The sequence below is a fragment of the Heterodontus francisci genome, chromosome 3, assembly GCF_036365525.1.
Source record: "Heterodontus francisci isolate sHetFra1 chromosome 3, sHetFra1.hap1, whole genome shotgun sequence".
Classification (NCBI taxonomy): Eukaryota; Metazoa; Chordata; class Chondrichthyes; order Heterodontiformes; family Heterodontidae; genus Heterodontus; species Heterodontus francisci.
In genome coordinates, this window is record NC_090373.1 from 24720060 (window position 1) to 24738913 (window position 18854).

Below are 18854 nucleotides of genomic sequence, written 5' to 3' on the forward strand. Positions count from 1 at the left end.
GTTCATGCCCATATGCAGCAGGACCTGGACAACATTCAGGCTTGGGCTGATAAGTGGAAAGTAACATCTGCACCACACATGTGCCAGGCTATGATCATCTCCCAGGAGAGAGAATCTAACCATCACCCCGTGACATTCAGCAGCATTGCCATCGCTGAATCCCATACTGTCAACATCCAATTGGTTGGAATGGATTTGTCCTGCTTTTTGTGGACAGGTCATACCTGAGCAATTTTCCACATTGCTGGGTAGATGTCTGTGTTGTAGCTGTACTGGAACAGCTTGGCTAGGGGCACAGCTAGTTCCGCAGCACAAGTCTTCAGTACTATAGCCGGGATGTTGTCAGGACCCATAGCCTTTGCAGTATCCAGTGCCTTCAGCCTTGACCAAAAACTGAACTGGAGTAGCCATATAAATACTGTGGCTACAAGAGCAGGTCCGAAGCTGGGAATCCTGTGGCGAGTAATTCACCTCCTGACTCCCCACCTACAAGGCATGTCAGGAGTGTGATGGAATACTCTCCACTTTCCTGATGGGTGTAGCTCCAACAACACTCAAGAAACTCAACACCATACAGGGCAAAGCAGCCGACTTGATTAGCACCCCATCCATCACCTTAAATATTCTCTCCCTCCACCACCGACACAGTGACAGCAGTGTGTACCATCTACAAGATGCACTGCAGCAAATCACCAAACCTCCTTCGACAGCACCTTCCAAACCCATGACCTCTTCCACCTAGAAAGACAAGGGCAGCAGATGCATGGGAACACCACCACCACCTGCATGTTCCCCTCCAAGCCACACACCATCCTGACTTGGAACTATATCGCCGTTCCTTCACTGTCACTGGATCAAAATCCTGGAACTCCCTTCCTAACAGCACTGTGGATGTACCTGCACCCCAAAGATTGCAGCGGTTTAAGAAGGCAGCTCACCACCACCTTCTCCATGGCAATTAGGGATGGGTAACACATGCTGGCCATGCCAGTGATGCTCACTTCCCATGAAATGAATAATAAAAAATGGCATCCTCCCATTCCTATGTTAACTGTGAGCTTTGTGTTGGGGTATTTCTCCAACAAGGGTTCTCACCTGTGGAGAGACAGTAAAGCTAGCTGTACTAAAGACTTAGTTGGCGTAAAGACTGTACAATAAGCAAAATTGCCTGAGCATTGCAGTTTATCTAGTACTTAGAGCACAGAAACAGTCCATTCAGCCCAACTGGTCAATGCCAGTGTTTATACCCCACACAAGCCTCCCTCCACCCCTTTTCATCTCACTCTAACAGTGACTCTCACTCTATCCATCTATTCCTTTCTCCCTCATGTACCTATCTAGCTTCCCCTTAAATGCCTCAACTACTCCTTGTGGTAGCAAGTCCCAGATTCTCATCTGGGTAGAGATGTTTCTACTGAATTCCCTATTGGATTTATTATTGATTACCTTATATTTATGGCTTCTTGCTTCGGACTCACAAGTGGAATCCTCCGATAGTTTAAGTCATGAGGACTATGCCTATTGGTACCAAAATAACAATGTTGTGACCCTGTGAAGTGACGGAGCCTTATACTGTAGTATAAGGGTATCAAAGGGTTAATCTTGAGAGAATGTAAAGATTACTGCCCACCAGGATGAGGTAAGAGATCATGTAGGAGAGACGCGAGAACAGTTACAGCGTGGCTTTTGATGGAGACACACAAGCTAGTGTGGAGTGTATATAGTTACTATACAATAAAGATTAATGTTTAAACAGTACAGTCTAAGAACCTCTCTGGCTAGACTCAATAAGGTGGCAGCATAAAGAACCAAATATATAACAAATACCAACGAGCTTTGAGAGAGACTAACATTTTCACAAATTAGGAACAATAGCAGAGAGCATGGAACAAACTTCACACAGAGAAAATTGTTTCAATTTGTAAAGATGTATTTATTGATTTGCCTACAAAATGTTTTGGGACCATCACAGCAATGTGAATCCACTGTCTCCACAAAGTCAGAATTTATTGAACTTTTTTTTAAAGCACATTGTTTAAACGCGGCGTTATCATTCACAGCCAGGACACTTTGAAGATGACACCTCATGCTTTAAGGAGTTGTACCTACCTGTCTTACTATTACATCGAGCAGTACCATTCAGATGCCCTGAGTGATCGCACTACCTTCATTCACACAAAACAGGCAAGGACCTGGCTCCCTTTTTAAAACAGCAGCCAGGGGCTGTTCACCACCTCCCACACATCCCATTAAAAAACACCAAATTCCTGACAATTACTTCATTTTTCAAGGAACAGTGACCAAAGACAAATCAGTTAAACTTCCCAAGCCAGTTCTGCAGACAGTTCCGAAGAAGGGTCACTGACCCGAAACGTTAACTCTGCTTCTCTTTCCACAGATGCTGCCAGACCTGCTGAGTGATTCCAGCATTTCTTGTTTTTGTTTCAGATTTCCAGCATCCGCAGTATTTTGCTTTTATATTACTGCAGACAGTTTAACTTGCCTTTTCCCGATTCAGATGCTGCATACAGTTCTAAATTAATTCTTTTTCGAAGGGTAGATTTTCCTCTTGCACTCTCTTGGGGGTAACGCAAAAAGGAAATTCAGAGGGTCTCTGGCTCCAATTTATCCTGGCCATTTGTTTAAAGGGACAGCAGATCACAATGAGAGTGGGATTCTCAACCCCCACCCACCCCGACCTCAGCCAATCTTCCTGCAAGCACCGTGAAGAAGTTCTGCTGTAAATTGGAACAGTTTGGAATCAAATTGCATTCCATCCACAACCTTCTCCTGGATACCTGTGGACCACACCCCTCCTTACTGACAAACAAGTGCCCTGAAGAAAATATAACCTTGCTGCTTTTAAGACAGTGAACCAATGGCTAATTATTTGTCAGTCACTTTGTCTTTTTGTGTTAATTAGTTTGACAAAGAGCAAGAATGTAGAATCAGGGTTATTCCTTATTAAAACTCGCTCTCCAACTAAAGATTTTCTTGCTATAAGAGCAACTTTACTTCATGGCCAGCAGTATTTCTGCTAAATCAGGTCTGTCAGTTGGGTTGCTGCTGGGATGGAAGAAGATCACGGTCCCGTGTTGATTCAAACCAAAGTCACCACCAAGCTGTCAGGGAAGAAAAATAATGAAATCCCAACTTAGGGGAGATTTGTTGCAGTGAGGCCCTGCCTGTCAGCCTCACTCACAAACAAGCACAGACCAGAAAGAATTTCTATAGCTCCTTTCATGATATCCCAAAGCACTTTATAGCCAATGAATACTTTTGAAGTGTAGTCAGATTATCTTAAATACATCTGCCAGTGGAAACAGTTTCTTCCTATTTACTCAATCAAAACCCTCTCATAGTTTTGAACTCTTCTATTATATCTCCCCTTAACCCTCACTACATATAATTATTATACATCGCGAGAAATTCATTTAAAATACCAAAGCGATGAACTGATGGTAGATAAAATTGCTCTGAATTTAAGTAATATACTAGGCACTAGAATATATATCTTTATGGGATTTGTTTAAACTAATTTTTTTTATGCTAAAAGAAAATTTGCATTTATAAAGTGCCTTTCAAAGCCGCAGGACATCCCAAAGCACTTTACAGTCAACTAAGTAATTTTTGAAGCGTGCTCACCTGCTGTAACGTTGAAAATGTGGCAGCCAGTTTGCACACAGCAAGCTCCCATAAACAGCAATATGATAATAACCAGATAATCTGTTTTAGTGATGTTGGCTGAGCAATAAATATTGGCCAAAGCACCAGAGAGTGCTCCCCTGCTCTTCTTCGAATAGTGCCAGGTCATATTTCATCTGAGAGAGCAGACAGGGCCTTGGTTGAACATTTCATCTGAAAGACATCACCTCTGACAGTGCAGCACTGGGTGTGTCGACCTTGATTTTGTGCTCAGGTCTCTGGACAGGGACTTGAACCCACCTTCTCTGACACAGGCGAGAGTGCTACCAATTGAGGCCAAGACTGACACTTACCTTCATTGCAAATGACTGGGAGCACAAGGAGCTGCCCACATTTCAGATGTTTTTCTCACTCTATTTCCAACGATTATTGACTGCAGCTGACCACAGGGAGCAGCAAAGTAAGAAGGAACAGACAGCAAGATCTTGGCAAAAGGCTAGAATCTGTAGTATCATTTTGGAAATGCCAGTTCAGATGTTGGAGGTGCTCAACATTCGGGTAAATGATGTTGACTTTTGTATATAACCTTTATCTGATGATTTAACAGGTCGCACTTAGCTCACCTGGTGAGGGTCATCCTGAATGTTTTCAAATGCCTTCGGTAAGGAACGACTGCAGACTATTTGCTCAGCATAGTAGGAAAGCACGCCGACATTCCAGACCTTTTCAACAGATGCTCCCAAACCAAACGCATGGTACAACTGCGGAGGAACAGGTGAGATTTAGATGTTACTAGAACTCTGCAGGACACAGTGGGGTAGATGTTCAAACCCCTGCTCCTTGCTGACATACATAGAAAAAATAGAAACAAAGAAAAATAGGAGCAGAAGTAGGCCATTCGGCCCTTCGAGCCTGCACCGCCATTCAATACGATCATGGCTGATCATCCAAACTCAGTACCCTGTTCCCGCTTTCTCCCCATATCCCTTGATCCCTTTAGCCATAAGAACTATATCTAACTCTTTCTTGAATATATTTAATGATTTGGCCTCAACTGCTTTCTGTGGTCGAGAATTCCACAGGTTCACCACTCTCTGGGTGAAGAAATCTCTCCTCATCTCAGTCCTAAACGGCTTACCCCTTATCCTTAGACTGTGACCCCTGGTCCTGGACTGCCATCGGGAATATCCTTCCTGCATCTAGTCTGTCCAGTCCTATTAGAATTTTGCAGGTTTCTGATGAAGGGTCACTAACCTGAAACGTTAAGTCTGCTTCTCTCTCCACAGATGCTGACAGACCTGCTGAGTATTTCCAGCATTTCTTGTTTTTATTTCAGATTTCCGGCATCTGCAGTATTTTGCTTTTATTCTAATACCTCCTTATGTGGCTCGGTGTCAAATTTTGTTTGATAGTGCTCCAATGAAGCACCTTGGGACATTTTACAACATTAAAGGTACTATGTAAACACAGGTTGTTGCTGTTTGTTGTCTTCTGCATCTGGGAGGTAGCTGGGTGGAATGAAAATTAGGAAGACTCTACATCGGGCAGCTGATCACTTCCCTTCAAACCTGGGAGTTCTACATCAGTCCCCCAGCTAATGGCTATAAACTCTCACCTTTTCTGACCTTTTCAAGGAATCCTCAATTAATCTAGATCAGGTTTTGTGATTTCAAGGAGAAAACACTTCAAATTAGGAACAGTTTAATAATCTTAAAACATAATTAGGTTTACTTTCTACATTTGAATAGTGTGCTGAGGGAGCAGATGCCAGTCGAGAGACTAACCACAGTATGTCATTCTCCCCAATCATTTCTTTAAACCTGTAACCACTGCTCCTAGTGAAAGGGTGTTGGAAAGCAGAGAACAGTGATTCCCATCCTGTTAGACAGAATGATACAGTACAGAAGGAGGCCATTCGACCCATCGTGCCTGTGCTGGCTCTTTGAAAGAGCCATCCAATTAGTACCATTCCCCTGTTCTTTCCCCGCAACCCTGCACATTTTTCCTTTTTAAGTGTTTATCCCATTCCCTTTAGAAAGTTATTATTGAATCTGCTTCCACCACCCTTTCAGGCAGCGCATTCAGACCATAATAACACAATGCAAAAAAAAAAAATTCTCCTAACTTTCCTTCTGGTTCTTTCCAATTACTTTAAATCTGTGTCCTCTAGTTACCAACTCTACTGCCACTGAAAACCATTTCTCCTTATTAAAACTATTCATGATTTTGAACATCTATATTATATCTGCTTTTAACCTCTCCTTAAGATCAACCACTGTCCCAGATCAGGGTTCGAGAACCAGGTGCTTCTGTATGTCCCAGTACTCCAAGAGGGGCGAGGCAATCACCCACTGAACCATTTGGGCAGCTTTTGTTATATGACAAGGGATCACTGTGGGACATGAAAGTGCAGCACTAAAGGAGGCAAAGTGGAACAACAAAATGCATTTATATAGCCATGGAGGGGTTTGAACACAGGGACGAAAATTTTAAAATCAAGATGTTCCTGGACCAGGAGACAGTGTAGGCTAGCGAGCACAGGGGTGGTGGGTGAACAGGACTTGCTGAGAGTTAGAATACAAGCAGCAGAGTTTTGAATGAGCTCAAGTTTAGGGAGGGTGGAAGATGGGGTACCAGTCAAGACAGCATTGGAACAGTCAAGTCTGGAGGTTATTAGGCATGGATGAAGGTTTCAGCAGCAGATGAGCTGAAGCAGAGGTGGAGATGGGCGATGTCACAGAGGTGGAGGTCGGCAGTCTTGATGATGAAGCAGACATGGAGTCAGAATAATAAAACTGGAATAGTTTTGTTCTGTCTAGAATGCAGTAACCATGGAAGTCAGTAGTAGCCTAGGGTGAAGCAAACCTGCTCTAAAGAGCTGGCTATTACTCACAACAGAAGCGACAGAGGAGAAAGAAAGGAGAGAGAAAGGGCCAGAAACAAAGGGAAGCAGAAGCAGACAGGGCAGAGAGAACAGGAACATGAAACAAGAGGAGGGGAGAGCTGAAATAAAAACAGAGAGTGCTGAAAATACTCAGCAGGTCAGGCAGCATCTTCAGGGAGAGATGAAATTGGAGAATGAAAAGCTGTAAAACAGGCTGCAGACAGAGAAGAAAAGAAAAAAAAATAGGCATAGGTAAAGAGAGTTGGGTCCCTGAGAGGAAAACAGAACTGCCATAAACTTTCATAAGAACATAAGAAATAGGAGCAGCAGTAGGCCATTCAATAAGATCATGGCTGATCTGTCCCAGGCCTCAACTCCTCTTTCGTGCCAGCTCTTCATAGCCCTCAACTCCCCGATATTTCAAAAATCTATCTACCTCCTCTTTAAATACTTTCAGTGATCTAGCCTCCACAACTCTCTGGGGTAGAGAATTCCAGACATTCACTACCCTCTGAGAGAAGAAATCCCTTCGCATCTCAGTTTTAAATGAGTGTCCCCTTATTCTGTAACTATGTCCCCTAGTTCGAGATTCCCCCACGAGTGGAAACATCTTCTCGACATCTACCCTGTCAAGCCCCTTCAGAATCATGTACCATTTTCAGCAAGATCACCCCTCATTCTTCTATGGCTGCGTTTGCTGACAATGTAACCACTAGGTGGCGCTGCACTGGCACATGTGCAAATGCAGCCTGTTCCACTAAAACGCCACAGTCTGCGACGTTCAGGCAGCTGCCAGGACTAAAGATGGTGCTGCTCAAATAATCACACAAAGGCAACGTAAACCCATGGCAGCACACAGTGGCCAGAGAACACGAGCAGGCGGGGGGGGAGTGGGGTGGGGGGGGGAGAGAGAGCGGGTATCGGGGGAGGGGGTGGGCGCAAGCGGGAGGGGCGGGGACAGAAAGCGGGCAGGGTGGGGGGAGGAGGATAGCGCACCCGCCGCCACTAAGGACTTGGGCCACTCTCTCCCCGCATCCCCCCCCGCCCCGGCTCTCTCCCTCGTCTCCCCCCCACTCTCTCCCACGCTTCCTTGCGTTACGTGATGACGTTATCTCCACATGCGCCAACCGGTTTTGGATTGCGGAACGCAGCGCACGCACATAGAGCAGCAGGAGCCCGTTTGCGCATGTGCGCAGCTTGGTGCAGTATGATGACATCAGCGGCCGGCTGGGTTGTCAAGAATCACTTTGTTCTTCTAAACTCTAATGAATAAAGGCCTAACCTGTTTAGCTGTTCTTGATAAGTCAACCCCTTCATCCCAGGAATCAGCCGAGTGAATCCCTTTTGAAATGCCTCCAATACCTGTATATCCTTTCTTAAATACGGGGACTAAAACTGTCCACAGTACTCCAGGTGCAGCCTCACCAACACCCTGTACCGTTGTAACAAGACTTCCCTATTTTTAAACTCCAACCCCCTAGCAATAAAAGCCAAAATTCCATTTGCCTTCTTAATTACTTGCTGCATCTGCATGTTAACTTTTTGTGTTTCATGCAAAAGAACACCCAGATCCCTCTGTGCTGCACTTTTTTGAAGTCTCTCTCCATTTAAATAATAGTCTGCCTTTTGATTCTTCCTACCAAAGTGCATGACCTCACACTTACCTACATTAAACTCCATCTGCCAAGTTTTTGCCCACTCACTCAACCCAGCTACATCCCCTTGCAGATTCCTTATGTCCTCATCACAACATGCCCTCCCACCTATTTTTGTATCATCAGCAAATTTGGATATATTACACTCTGCCCCCTCCTCCCCAAGTCATTAATATAGATAATAAATAATTGAGGGCCTAGGACTGATCCTTGTGGCACTCCACTAGTTACATCTTTCCAACCTGAAAAAGACCCATTAATCCTGACTCTCTGTCTTCTGTGAGTTAACCAATCCTCAATCCATGCTAATACATTACCCCCAAAACTGTGAGCTTCTATCTTGTGCAATAATCTTTTATGTGGCACCTTATCGAATGCCTTCTGGAAATCCAAATACACTATTTGTGTATTTGTGGGCGGCACAGTGGCGCAGTGGTTAGCACCGCAGCCTCACAGCTCCAGCGACCCGGGTTCAATTCCGGGTACTGCCTGTGTGGAGTTTGCAAGTTCTCCCTGCGTCTGCGTGGGTTTCCTCCGGGTGCTCCGGTTTTCTCCCACATGCCAAAGACTTGCAGGTTGATAGGTTAATTGGCCATCATAAAATTGCCCCTAGTATAGGTAGGCGGTAGAGAAATATAGGGACAGGTAGGAATATGGGATTAGTGTAGGATTAGTATAAATGGATGGTTGATGGTCGGCACAGACTAGGTGGGCCGAAGGGCCTGTTTCAGTGCTGTATCTCTAAAAACTAAAAAAAAACTAAAACACTACATCTACCGGTTTCCCTTTATCAACTCTGCTTGTTATATCCTCAAAGAACTCGAGCAAATTTGTCAAACATGATTTCCCTTTTAAAAAACCATGTTGACTCTGTTTGATTGCGTTAAGCTTTTCTAAATGCCCTGCTATTTCTTCCTTAATAACAGACTCCAGCATTTTCCCAATGACCGATGTTAGGCTGACTGGCCTATAGTTTCCTGCTTTTAGTCTCCCTCCCTTCTTGAACAGGGGCATCGCATTAGCGGTTTTTCAATCCGCTGGGACCCTTCCGGAATCTAGTGAGTTCTGGAATATTTTGACCAATGCCTTCACTATCCCTGCAACCACTTCCTTTAAAACCCTTGGATGCAGGCCATCAGGTCCTGGCGACTTGTCTGCCTTTAGTCCCATTAGTTTGTCAAATACTTTGTCCCTCGTGATAGAGACTGTTACAAGAGCTTTCCTCCCATTAGCTCCTTGCTTATCTGATATCTGTGGGATGTTTATAGTGCCCTCCACTGTGAAGACCGATGCAAAATATTGGTTTAAATTATCTGTCATTTCCCTGTTCCCTGTTATCAATTCTCCAGTCACATCCTCCAAAGGTCCCACACTCACTTTAGCTACTCTCTTTTTATATACCCGTAGAATCTCTTGCTGTTCGTTTTTATATTTCTTGCCAATTTACCTTCAAAATCAATTTTCTCCCTCTTTATTAGCTTTTTAGTCATCCGCTGCTGGTTCCTATAAAATTCCCAATCCTCTGGCCTATCGCTAGTTTTTGCCGCTTTGTCTGCCTTAGTTTTTGATTGGATACTCTCCTTGACTGCCTTTGTTAACCACGGGTGGTTCATCCTTCTCATCGAGTCCTTCTTTTTGACCGGGATGAATTTTTGCTGAGTGTTATGAAATATCTGCTTAAATGTCAGCCACTGCTCATCCAATGACCTTCCCCTTAGTCTATTTTCCCAGTCCGCTTTAGACAACTATTTCTTCATACCTTTGTAATTGCCCTTGTTTAAGTTGAGGACACTAGTTTGAGTCCTGAGTTGCTCACCCTCAAACTGAATTTGAAATTCTACTATGCTGTGATCGCTTCCCCGTAGAGGATCCTTAACTACGATATCTCTTATTAATCCTACCTCATTACACATTTATGGCGGGCAGCCATAAAGACAGGGCTAAATTGTGGCGAGTCGAAGAGACTTAGTAGTTGGCAGGAAAAAAGACAGAGGCGCAAGGGGAGAGCCAACTGTGCAACAGCCCCAACAAACAAATTTCTCTGCAGCACCTGTGGAAGAGCCTGTCACTCCAGAATTGGCCTTTATAGCCACTCCAGGTGCTGCTTCACAAACCACTGACCACCTCCAGGCGCGTATCCATTGTCTCTCGAGATAAGGAGGCCCAAAAGAAAGAATTACACATTACTAGATATAAAATAGCCTGTTCCCTGGTAGGTTCTGCAACATATTGCTCAAAGTAACAATCCCTGATGCACTCTATAAATTTGTCTTCCATGTTACCTCTGCCAATCTGATTTGTCCAGTCAATATGCAGATTAAAATCACCCATGACAATTGTAGCACCCTTCTTCCACGCCTCCATTATTTCCCAATTTATACTTTGTCCTACAGTGAGTCAACTCTTAGGGGGCCGATAGACAACTCCCACCCTTGACTTCTTCCCCTTGCTATTCCTTATTTCCACCCAAACTGATTCCACATCACGATCTATTGCACCTATATCACTACTCACCACCGCACTGATACCTTCCTTTATTAACAAAGCTACCCCACCTCCTTTTCCTTTTTGCCTATTTTTCCAGAATGTCAAATACCCTTCAACATTGAGTTCCCAGTCTTGGTCACCCTGCAACCACGTCTCTGTAATAGCTATCAAGTCATATTCATTTATTTCTATTTGTGCTGTCAACTCATCTATCTTGTTGCATGCATTCAGATAAAGAGCCTTAAGCTTTGACTTTTTTCCATTATTACTCATTCTGGTTCGAATTTCTGCTGCACTCTTCTGCTTATATTTTCTGCCCCTTCCTATCACACTTTGATTATCGTTCACCTCTCCACTACCCTGCACCTCTGCTCTCTCATTTCTTTTTGATTTTTTAAACTTCCCTTCAATTGAACCCTCCCCCCACTAATTAGTTTAAAATCCTATCTACAACCCTAGTTAACACGATTCATCTTCACTCATTTCAAACTGCAGGTGGCTTAAGCAAATTATCTCAAAAACATACTGCAGTTTGATTAATACTAAATACAAAGTTAGTACAGGGTCAAAGTGCACACAGGTCTTACGTGTGTGAGAGAGAGAGAGAGACACACACACAAATAGAATTAATCACTAACAGACTATTAATTAAGATATTCACCAGGGAGAGGAACTTCAGTTCTGTGGAGAGACTGGAGAACCTGGGGTTGGTTTTCTTAAAGCAGAGAAGGTTAATGATCTTTCAGAGCATGACGGGCCCCCCATTTTACTTTTATTTTTAGTTATTTTTTTCTTTTTTACATTAAAATTTTTTTTTTTTAATGTTTATTTCATTTCATCTTAGTTTGTTCAGTTTGCTTACCCACTGTTTTTTTCATGTTTGTACTTGCTGCTGTTCAATCTTCAGTCCGTTAACACCCTATCTGTACTAATGCTTTGTCTTTCAACACGCCATTAACATATTGTTTGCCTTTGCTCCATGACCTTTTGGCCAGCTATGTGGCGTTGTCCAATCTACACCTTCTCCTTTGTTATCTCTTGCCCCACCCCCGCCTCATTTACTTATAACCTGTGACATTTCTAATATTTGTCAGTTTCGAAGAAGGGTCACTGACCCGAAACGTTAACTCTGATTCTCTTTCCACAGATGCTGCCAGACCTGCTGAGTGGTTCCACCATTTCTTGTTTTTATTTCAGATTTCCAGCATCCGCAGTAATTTGCTTTTATTTTAAGGTTAAGGGGAAATTTAATAGGGGTGTTCAAAACTATGAAGGGTTTTGATCGCATAGATAGGGAGAAGCTGCTTTACTGGCAGGAGGGTCAGTAACCAGAGGACATAGATTTAAGATAATTGGCAAAAGGGCTAGGAAAGAGGTGAGGAGAATTTTTTTTTTTTACACAGCAAGTTATGATAATCTGGAATGCACTTCCTGAAAGGGTGGTGGAAGCAGATTCAATAGTAACTTTCAAAAGGGAATTGGATGGGTGGAGCTTGCAGGGCTAATGGGGAAAGGGTAGGGAGAGTGAGTTTAATTGGGAAGCTCTTTCAAAGAGCCAGTGCAGGCACAAGCACAATGGGCCCAATGGCCTCCTTGAATTCTGTACGATTCTATCGTATCCTGGTTAGGATCACCATCTTTACTTTGGAAAATGTTGAAAACATTTAAATGTAGAGCACCTGACGACTGGGATCCAGCAACATGTCGTAGGGACACTTGGACTCCTGAAGCCACTGGACTGCTCCTTCACGACAGCCAAACGAGATCACCAGAATCTTCAGCGGCACAGCATCAAGACAGCTCTGTGGCAAACACAACAAACCAGACAATTAACAGGGCTTCCCATTCAATAACAACTTGCATTTATATTGCACCTGGGAGTGTTATCAGCAATGTTGCCTCGAATTTTTCTTTGTTGTCTGTGGCCTGTTTGTTGCATTGCACAGTACGTCCCAGATTGCTGCACAGTCACACACCAGGCAGCTTCGCGAAACATTGGCTATCAGTCAAAAATCCGAGCCACATAAGGAGATATTTGGACAGGTGACCAAAAGCTTGGTCAATGAGGTTGGTTTTAAGGAGCATCTTCAAGGAGGGTAGAGAGGTGGCAAGGTTGGAGGAGGGAATTCGAGAGCTTATGGCAGCTGCTGGCATGGCCACCAATGGTGGAACAATGGAACGGCGGATATACACCTATGTTGCTCCTAGTCCCGTAATGCCTCAATATTAAAATCTTCATCCGGTTTCCAAATCCTTCCATTTCCTTGCTCCTCTCTATCACTGTGTCTTCTTCCAGCCCCATAACCATCTTCAAGCTCTCTGTGTCTGACCTCTTGTGCATCCTCAATTGAATCGCTCCACCACTGGCAGCTGTGCCTACACCCGAAGTTCTGGAATTCCCTCCCTAATTCTTTGTCTCTTTACCTCTTTCAACCTCCTTTAATATACTCCTTAAAATCTACTTCTTTGACTCGGTGTCGAGTTTTGTCTGATAATGCTCCTGTGAAGTGCCTTGGGCATTAAAGACGCTATATTAACGCAAGTTGATGCTTGTTTATAACCCTGTACACTGCTACAGATGAATCACATTGTCACTTTTGTTTCTTATGCCATCTAATTAAAACTGAACATTAAATATGCTACACAATATTCACATGTTGCAGGGAAACTTACTTTCTGTGTCAGTAAGCAAGAGGTACTGAAAGACTGCCTTTAATTGCAAACTGTCTGAAAGACTGCCTTTAATTGCAAACTGTCTGAAAGACTGCCTTTAATTGCAAACTGTCTGAAAGACTGCCTTTAATTGCAAACTGTCCCCATTAACCTCTCACATAGAATTATTTCAATCGGGAAATATTGGAAATGAAAGTGGGTTTTCGGATATCACTTGAGCAGGTGAAATCCTCTACTAGCAGCTAATTTTAAAGAAGAAAATGGAGACTTGAAAGCTGCCTCTGTTCACACATTTGCCAATCACTAATGTTCACAATTTCTTCATACACCTTCAGTATTGGCTAACACTGGTTAGAGGGGATAACATTTCCCAGGTAACTGCACCATAACCAGATGCAAACTACCCAAACACCTCTCACTGCTCAAAACAGCCAGTGCACTTAAAATGGTTTGCATTATTTGCCCGCTTTAAATGTGGTCGCTTTAAATTTAAATTTAAGAGGTGGGTACCTGATTCTTCTGAAGCTGTGCCAGGTGATCTCGTCACGGTAATCAGGCAAAATGCCTCAGCAAGACCAGCAGCAACTTCTCCCGATGATGCAGGAACTCTTCAAGTAGAACTTCTCTAAAATGGAAACCAATATGAGGAGAAGCCAGGTGTTTATCCTGCTCCCTTTCATCTCCTACTTACCGCACTCACTTTATAAGCAAGAACTTGCATTTATAAAAGAGCTGGATTTCAATGAGAGTTGATTAAAGAGATGGGCCAATGGGAGAATTAGGGAACTGATGATATGGAATTTACTGGGAGAGTTGGGGAATGGAAGAAATGTACTTTAATGGAAGAGTTCGGAGACTGAAGAGATGGGCTTCAATGGGAGAGTCAGGATATTAGAGGGATGAGCTGTGATGGAGAGTTAAAGGAACTAAAGGGATAGGCTTCAAAGGGCCAAATGGCCTATTCTCATTCCTGATTGCTCTTGTGCTTTTATCAAAGTTTGATGGTGAAAGATGTGTGGGGTACTAGAGCTGCATACATTATCCAAACAACTTACTAAAGCAGATGAGTTATCAAAGGGATCATTAGGTGGTTAATTGATGGGTTTTCCTGCCATGTATTCAGGGATGTTTTTCCCCAGCGTTCCCAGAGTTAGTACAAGCACTTACCTCCCGCTTCTGGCATCGGTGAATGTCATGCTTCCAGGAACCTGTGTTCCCAATCTCAGCTGGGCCTGGAAACAGTTTGTCTTTAATCTGGCATCCACATCGCTAAGGAAACTGTTCCACTCCAACTAGGATCACAGAGACATGACAGGTGCCAGTTAGTGTGACAGGAGTTTACTGAATGGAAAATAAATGATTCCCCCACTCTTCCAAATATTTTGTTAGAAATGGTCTGAGATCAACTCAGGACATATATCGCCTTCCTCTTCATCATCACTGGATCAAACTCCTGGAACTTCCAATCCACACGGGCTGCAGTGGTTCAAGGACAAGACCCACCACCGCCTTCACAATGGACAATAAATACAGGCCTCGCCAGTGACGCCCACAACCTGAGAATGAACAAATGATCAAGGAAAGAGCAAAGCATCCAGACAGATGGTTTAATCTGATGACCTTGTGAAAGCAAGGAATAAAGGACTAACTAACTTACTGTGTGCATATTAGCTGACTACACTTCAAAAGGTACTTCATTGGCTGTGAAGTGCTTTGGTATGCTGAGGATGTGAAAGGAGCTATATAAATTTAAGTCCTTTCGTTTCTCGAGTTTCTCGGTGGCCAATTCCTCAACAGTAGATTCACTTGTCACCAACAAGTTCCGATGGCTGTAAGGCTTCATTGTAGGCTGGATTAGCAGACGTTTATACTACAAATTTACTGGCAGTGCAAAGCAGCCTCGCATTGACATTAAACCTGAGGGACATAATCCAGGCGTTAAGGTCCAAAAGTAACCGGAGGATGCACCCACCCCACGGCCCCTCGGTACAGAATTAGACTGCGTTTACACTGTAACATGGTAAGGGCGGTGCTGAGTAAGAAAGAAACACTTTGCATCCATCCCTTGGCTGTACATATACACATATAGTGACGATTGTTTGAATTTTGGGTTAATCTTTGATGCACTGCCATCTTTTCTATATAACCACCTCGCCAGATTTGTTTTGAAATATCAGGGGCAATTTTAACCAAACTCATGGCAGGAATCCCAGGGATCGGGTGTAATGTGAATCCATTCTCAGAAATCTGGAGGAAACTCACAGGTTGAAGCAAAACTCTGGTGGGTACTTTTTAACCTAAACTACTGTCAGGAAATGAACGGGATCAGGTGCAAAGCTGGTTTCACACCCCATCAGAATTTACTCTCCATTGGAGTCAATATTGGACAGAGTATAAAACCGGTGTTCCACCCGATCCCTGGGATTCCCGCCCAGCGAGTTTGGTTTAAATTGCCCCTGACATTTCAAAACAAATCTGGTGAAGTGGTTATATAGGAAAGATGGCAGTGCATCAAAAATTAACTCAACAATCAAACAATAGACACTGTATGTGTGTATGTATGTTTGTGTGTGTATATATATAATATATATATATATTAGGTCAATGTAAAGCTTAAAATCCAAAGCAGAATTACCTCAAGCTGCAACAAATCTTCCACCTGATCCCGGACAGAAGCAGAGCTGCCAAATAAAAAATAAATCGTTTTAGATGACTAGTGCCCAATATATTGTACTCAACACATGTAAACTGAGCAGTAGCTGTCAGTCCCCATCCTGCATGGCTTGTATTCCCTTGAGTAAAGAAGATTAAGGGGTGGTCTAATTGTGGTGTTTACAATGATTGAAGGTGCCTTTAGGGTAGATAGAGAGAAAAAATCTCCTCTGGTGGGAGATTCCAGGACAAGAGGGCATAACATTAAAATTAGAGTTAGGTCATGCGGGGGTGATGTCAGGAAGCAATTCCTCACACAAAGGATAGTGGAATTCAGGAACTCTCCCCCCAAAAAAGCTGTTGAGGTTGTCGGCGGGTGGGGACGGCGACGGGGAATAAATTGAAAATTTCAAAACCGCGACTGGCAGAATTGTATTAGGCAAGAATATTAAGAGGCAGAACTAAGGTGGGTAGATGGAGTTAAGATACAGATCAACCATGATCTAACTGAATGGCAAACATGGTCGAAGGACTGAATGGCCTCCTCCTGCTCCCATGCTTACTCTCATCAAAGAGGCAACACAAGTTCCAAACCCGCAACTTGTTTATCCATCTTAACAATCTCTCAGAGTACTTACTGGTAAAATGTCTTCCACAAGTCTTCAGCTTCACTTCTTTTGTGCACATGCAAACTTTAGTTGAGGGAAAAAACATTCTTCGATTAGCATAAAAAAAAATTGACTTTTTTTTGTTTGTTGAGGTTTATATTAGAAAGTATAATTTGTCCCTTGATTGCTTCACCTTGATTCAGTTTGTACATTATTCAGCCTGATGGCAATTGAGGGCAACCATCATGAAGGTGTGTCTTGACATGGGGACCATGAGAAACTGTTTGTGGTTCAGTGAGTAGCACTCTTAGAGTCAGAAGGTTGTGGGTTCAAGTCCCCACTCCAGAGACTTATATACATAATGAAGGTTGGCAGTGCAGTACTGAGGAAGCTCAGTGCTGCCTTTCGATGAGACATTAAAGCCAGGTACTGTCTGCCCTCCCAGGTAGATGTAAAAGATCCCATGGCATTGTTTCGAAGAAGAGAAGGCAGGTTCTTTCTGGTGTTCTGGCCAATAGTTATCCCTCAACCAACGTCACTAAAATTGACCATCTAGTCATTATCATATTGATCTCTGTGGAATCTATCTGCGTGCAAATTGGCTGCCGTGTTACCTATATTACAACAGTGACTACACTTTCAGTGGCTGCAAAGCTTTTGGGGCGTCCCGAGGTCATGATAGATGCTATATAAATGCAAGCTCTTTATGTTGCTGACCACATTTAAAAATCATCAACCATACGAGGGAACTGGCTCCGTTACTTACGTGTTGAGAAAGTTCGCATATAAGTGAATCATTCCAGCCAGCCAACCTATCTTCTGGGCAACAAACCCTTGCAACATTTCTGGAAAAAAAAACCACAAGTAAAAGGGATGTGGAATTAAGACACGTTCAGGGATACCTGGGAAGTTGAAAAAGGGACGAGTAGGATTAAGAATAAGCAGCGTCGCCACACGACACAACTGCACAGGCAAGGAATGTTTAGACTGTCACCAATGAAGTGGCTCCAAAATCTCAGAAGCTTAATCAAGGCTTTATCTTAAGAAGGGAAACCAGCGAAATTGTACAAACTGAAGTCACAGGTTGCCCCCCTCAATGTCCCAGGACGCTGCCTGTACAGGGTCCACTCTCCAAAAGGAACGCGATTTGATGCCCTCCCCCTACCCCACCCCACCCCACAATCTGCAGCCTCCTAGTCGGTACAGAGACTTCAGCTTCTCGATCCTCCCCTCCCTTGCATATTAAATTGGGAAATTGCAGTGGGACAAATGGCACCTGTGGCAACACAAAGTGGGGAAGGAAGATAGAGAAGGGGAGGCAGGTTGGCACCTCAGGTCTCTTCATCATAAAATGGAGAGATCTGCGTCTGGCCTCCCCACCAGATGTCCAGGTTCTTCTTAGTAACTGTGGCAACAGAATACAGTGGCCCTTGGGCAAGGGGCAGGAGCTGGGGGCTGGCACTGGGGTGGGGGTTGGAGGAAAGGCTGTGGATGAGACTGCATCACCGCCATGTGTGTCTCATGAATGTAGCAATGCAGCACAACCTGTAGGTTAAAGTGACAGGTTCGACACCTCCCTCCCCGAGAGCCGGCCCTTTAACCGGGGAGCCGCACCTCCGCTGCTCTCCGCCCTCGCCACGGCCAGGATCTCCCAACCGGCCCGCGACAGCTCGCCGAGGGCCCGCAGCAGCCCCGCTTCTCCTCGTCCCGCTCCCTCCATTACTGGCGCTCACTCTCAGGCCGCACTTCCGCCTAGATGCAGCCTGGAGGGAGAGGGAGGAACACAGAGGGAACAGTGAATGTGATTGTGTCAATCAATACAAGGCTTGCTTTCTGTAACCGTTTTCCTGCTTCTTTTCTAGTCTGTACTTTTACCTGTATCCCTCACTGTCTCTTCAAGCAGTCAAGTAACTCACCTCCTACCTCTCCAAAGCCTGTCCACCAGCTACAAGGCACAGGTCATGAGTGTGACGGGCCCCCCTTTTTAGTTTTAGTTATTTTTTTCTTTTTTTGTTTATTTTATTTTGTTTAGTTTGTTTCTACTGTACCTACCCACTGTTTTTTTTCATATTTGTGCTTGGGGCCGGGGCTGTTCATTTGACTGTCAATTCACACCCTCTCTGTCCTAACGCTTTATCTTTCAACACATCATGAACATACTGTTGGCCTTTGCTCCACGACCTTCTGGTCAGTTATTCTCTGTGACCTTGCCCCAGCAACACCTCTTTTGTTATCGCTTACCCCACCCCG

General features: G+C 44.0%; 1 protein-coding gene across 1 annotated transcript; it reads right to left on the reverse strand.

Moving 5' to 3' along the window:
* Positions 1–1909: 1909 nt before the first annotated feature.
* Positions 1910–18369, reverse strand: selenol (selenoprotein L). The gene is made up of 9 exons (XM_068017195.1): positions 18219–18369; positions 17371–17449; positions 16635–16688; positions 15980–16025; positions 14512–14636; positions 13855–13969; positions 12351–12473; positions 4269–4406; positions 1910–3122 (listed from the first exon to the last, which is right to left on the reverse strand). The coding sequence occupies exons 1-6, from the start codon at positions 18322–18324 to the stop codon at positions 13897–13899; spliced, it is 483 nt and encodes a 160-aa protein (XP_067873296.1). The 5' UTR covers positions 18325–18369; the 3' UTR covers positions 1910–3122; positions 4269–4406; positions 12351–12473; positions 13855–13896.
* Between the last annotated feature and the right edge of the window lie 485 nt (positions 18370–18854).

What these genes read in the sequence shown, in the direction of transcription:
- selenol (XM_068017195.1), bottom strand. Translation starts at nt 18,324, where the DNA reads ATGGAGGGAGCGGGACGAGGAGAAGCGGGGCTGCTGCGGGCCCTCGGC. An exon ending in GAGGGCGGAGAGCAGCGGAG is followed by an intron (nt 17,450 to 18,218) that starts GTGCGGCTCCCC and finishes TTTTTTTTCCAG; the next exon opens with AAATGTTGCAAGGGTTTGTT. An exon ending in TTGTGGAAGACATTTTACCA is followed by an intron (nt 16,026 to 16,634) that starts GTAAGTACTCTG and finishes TTTATTTGGCAG; the next exon opens with CTCTGCTTCTGTCCGGGATC.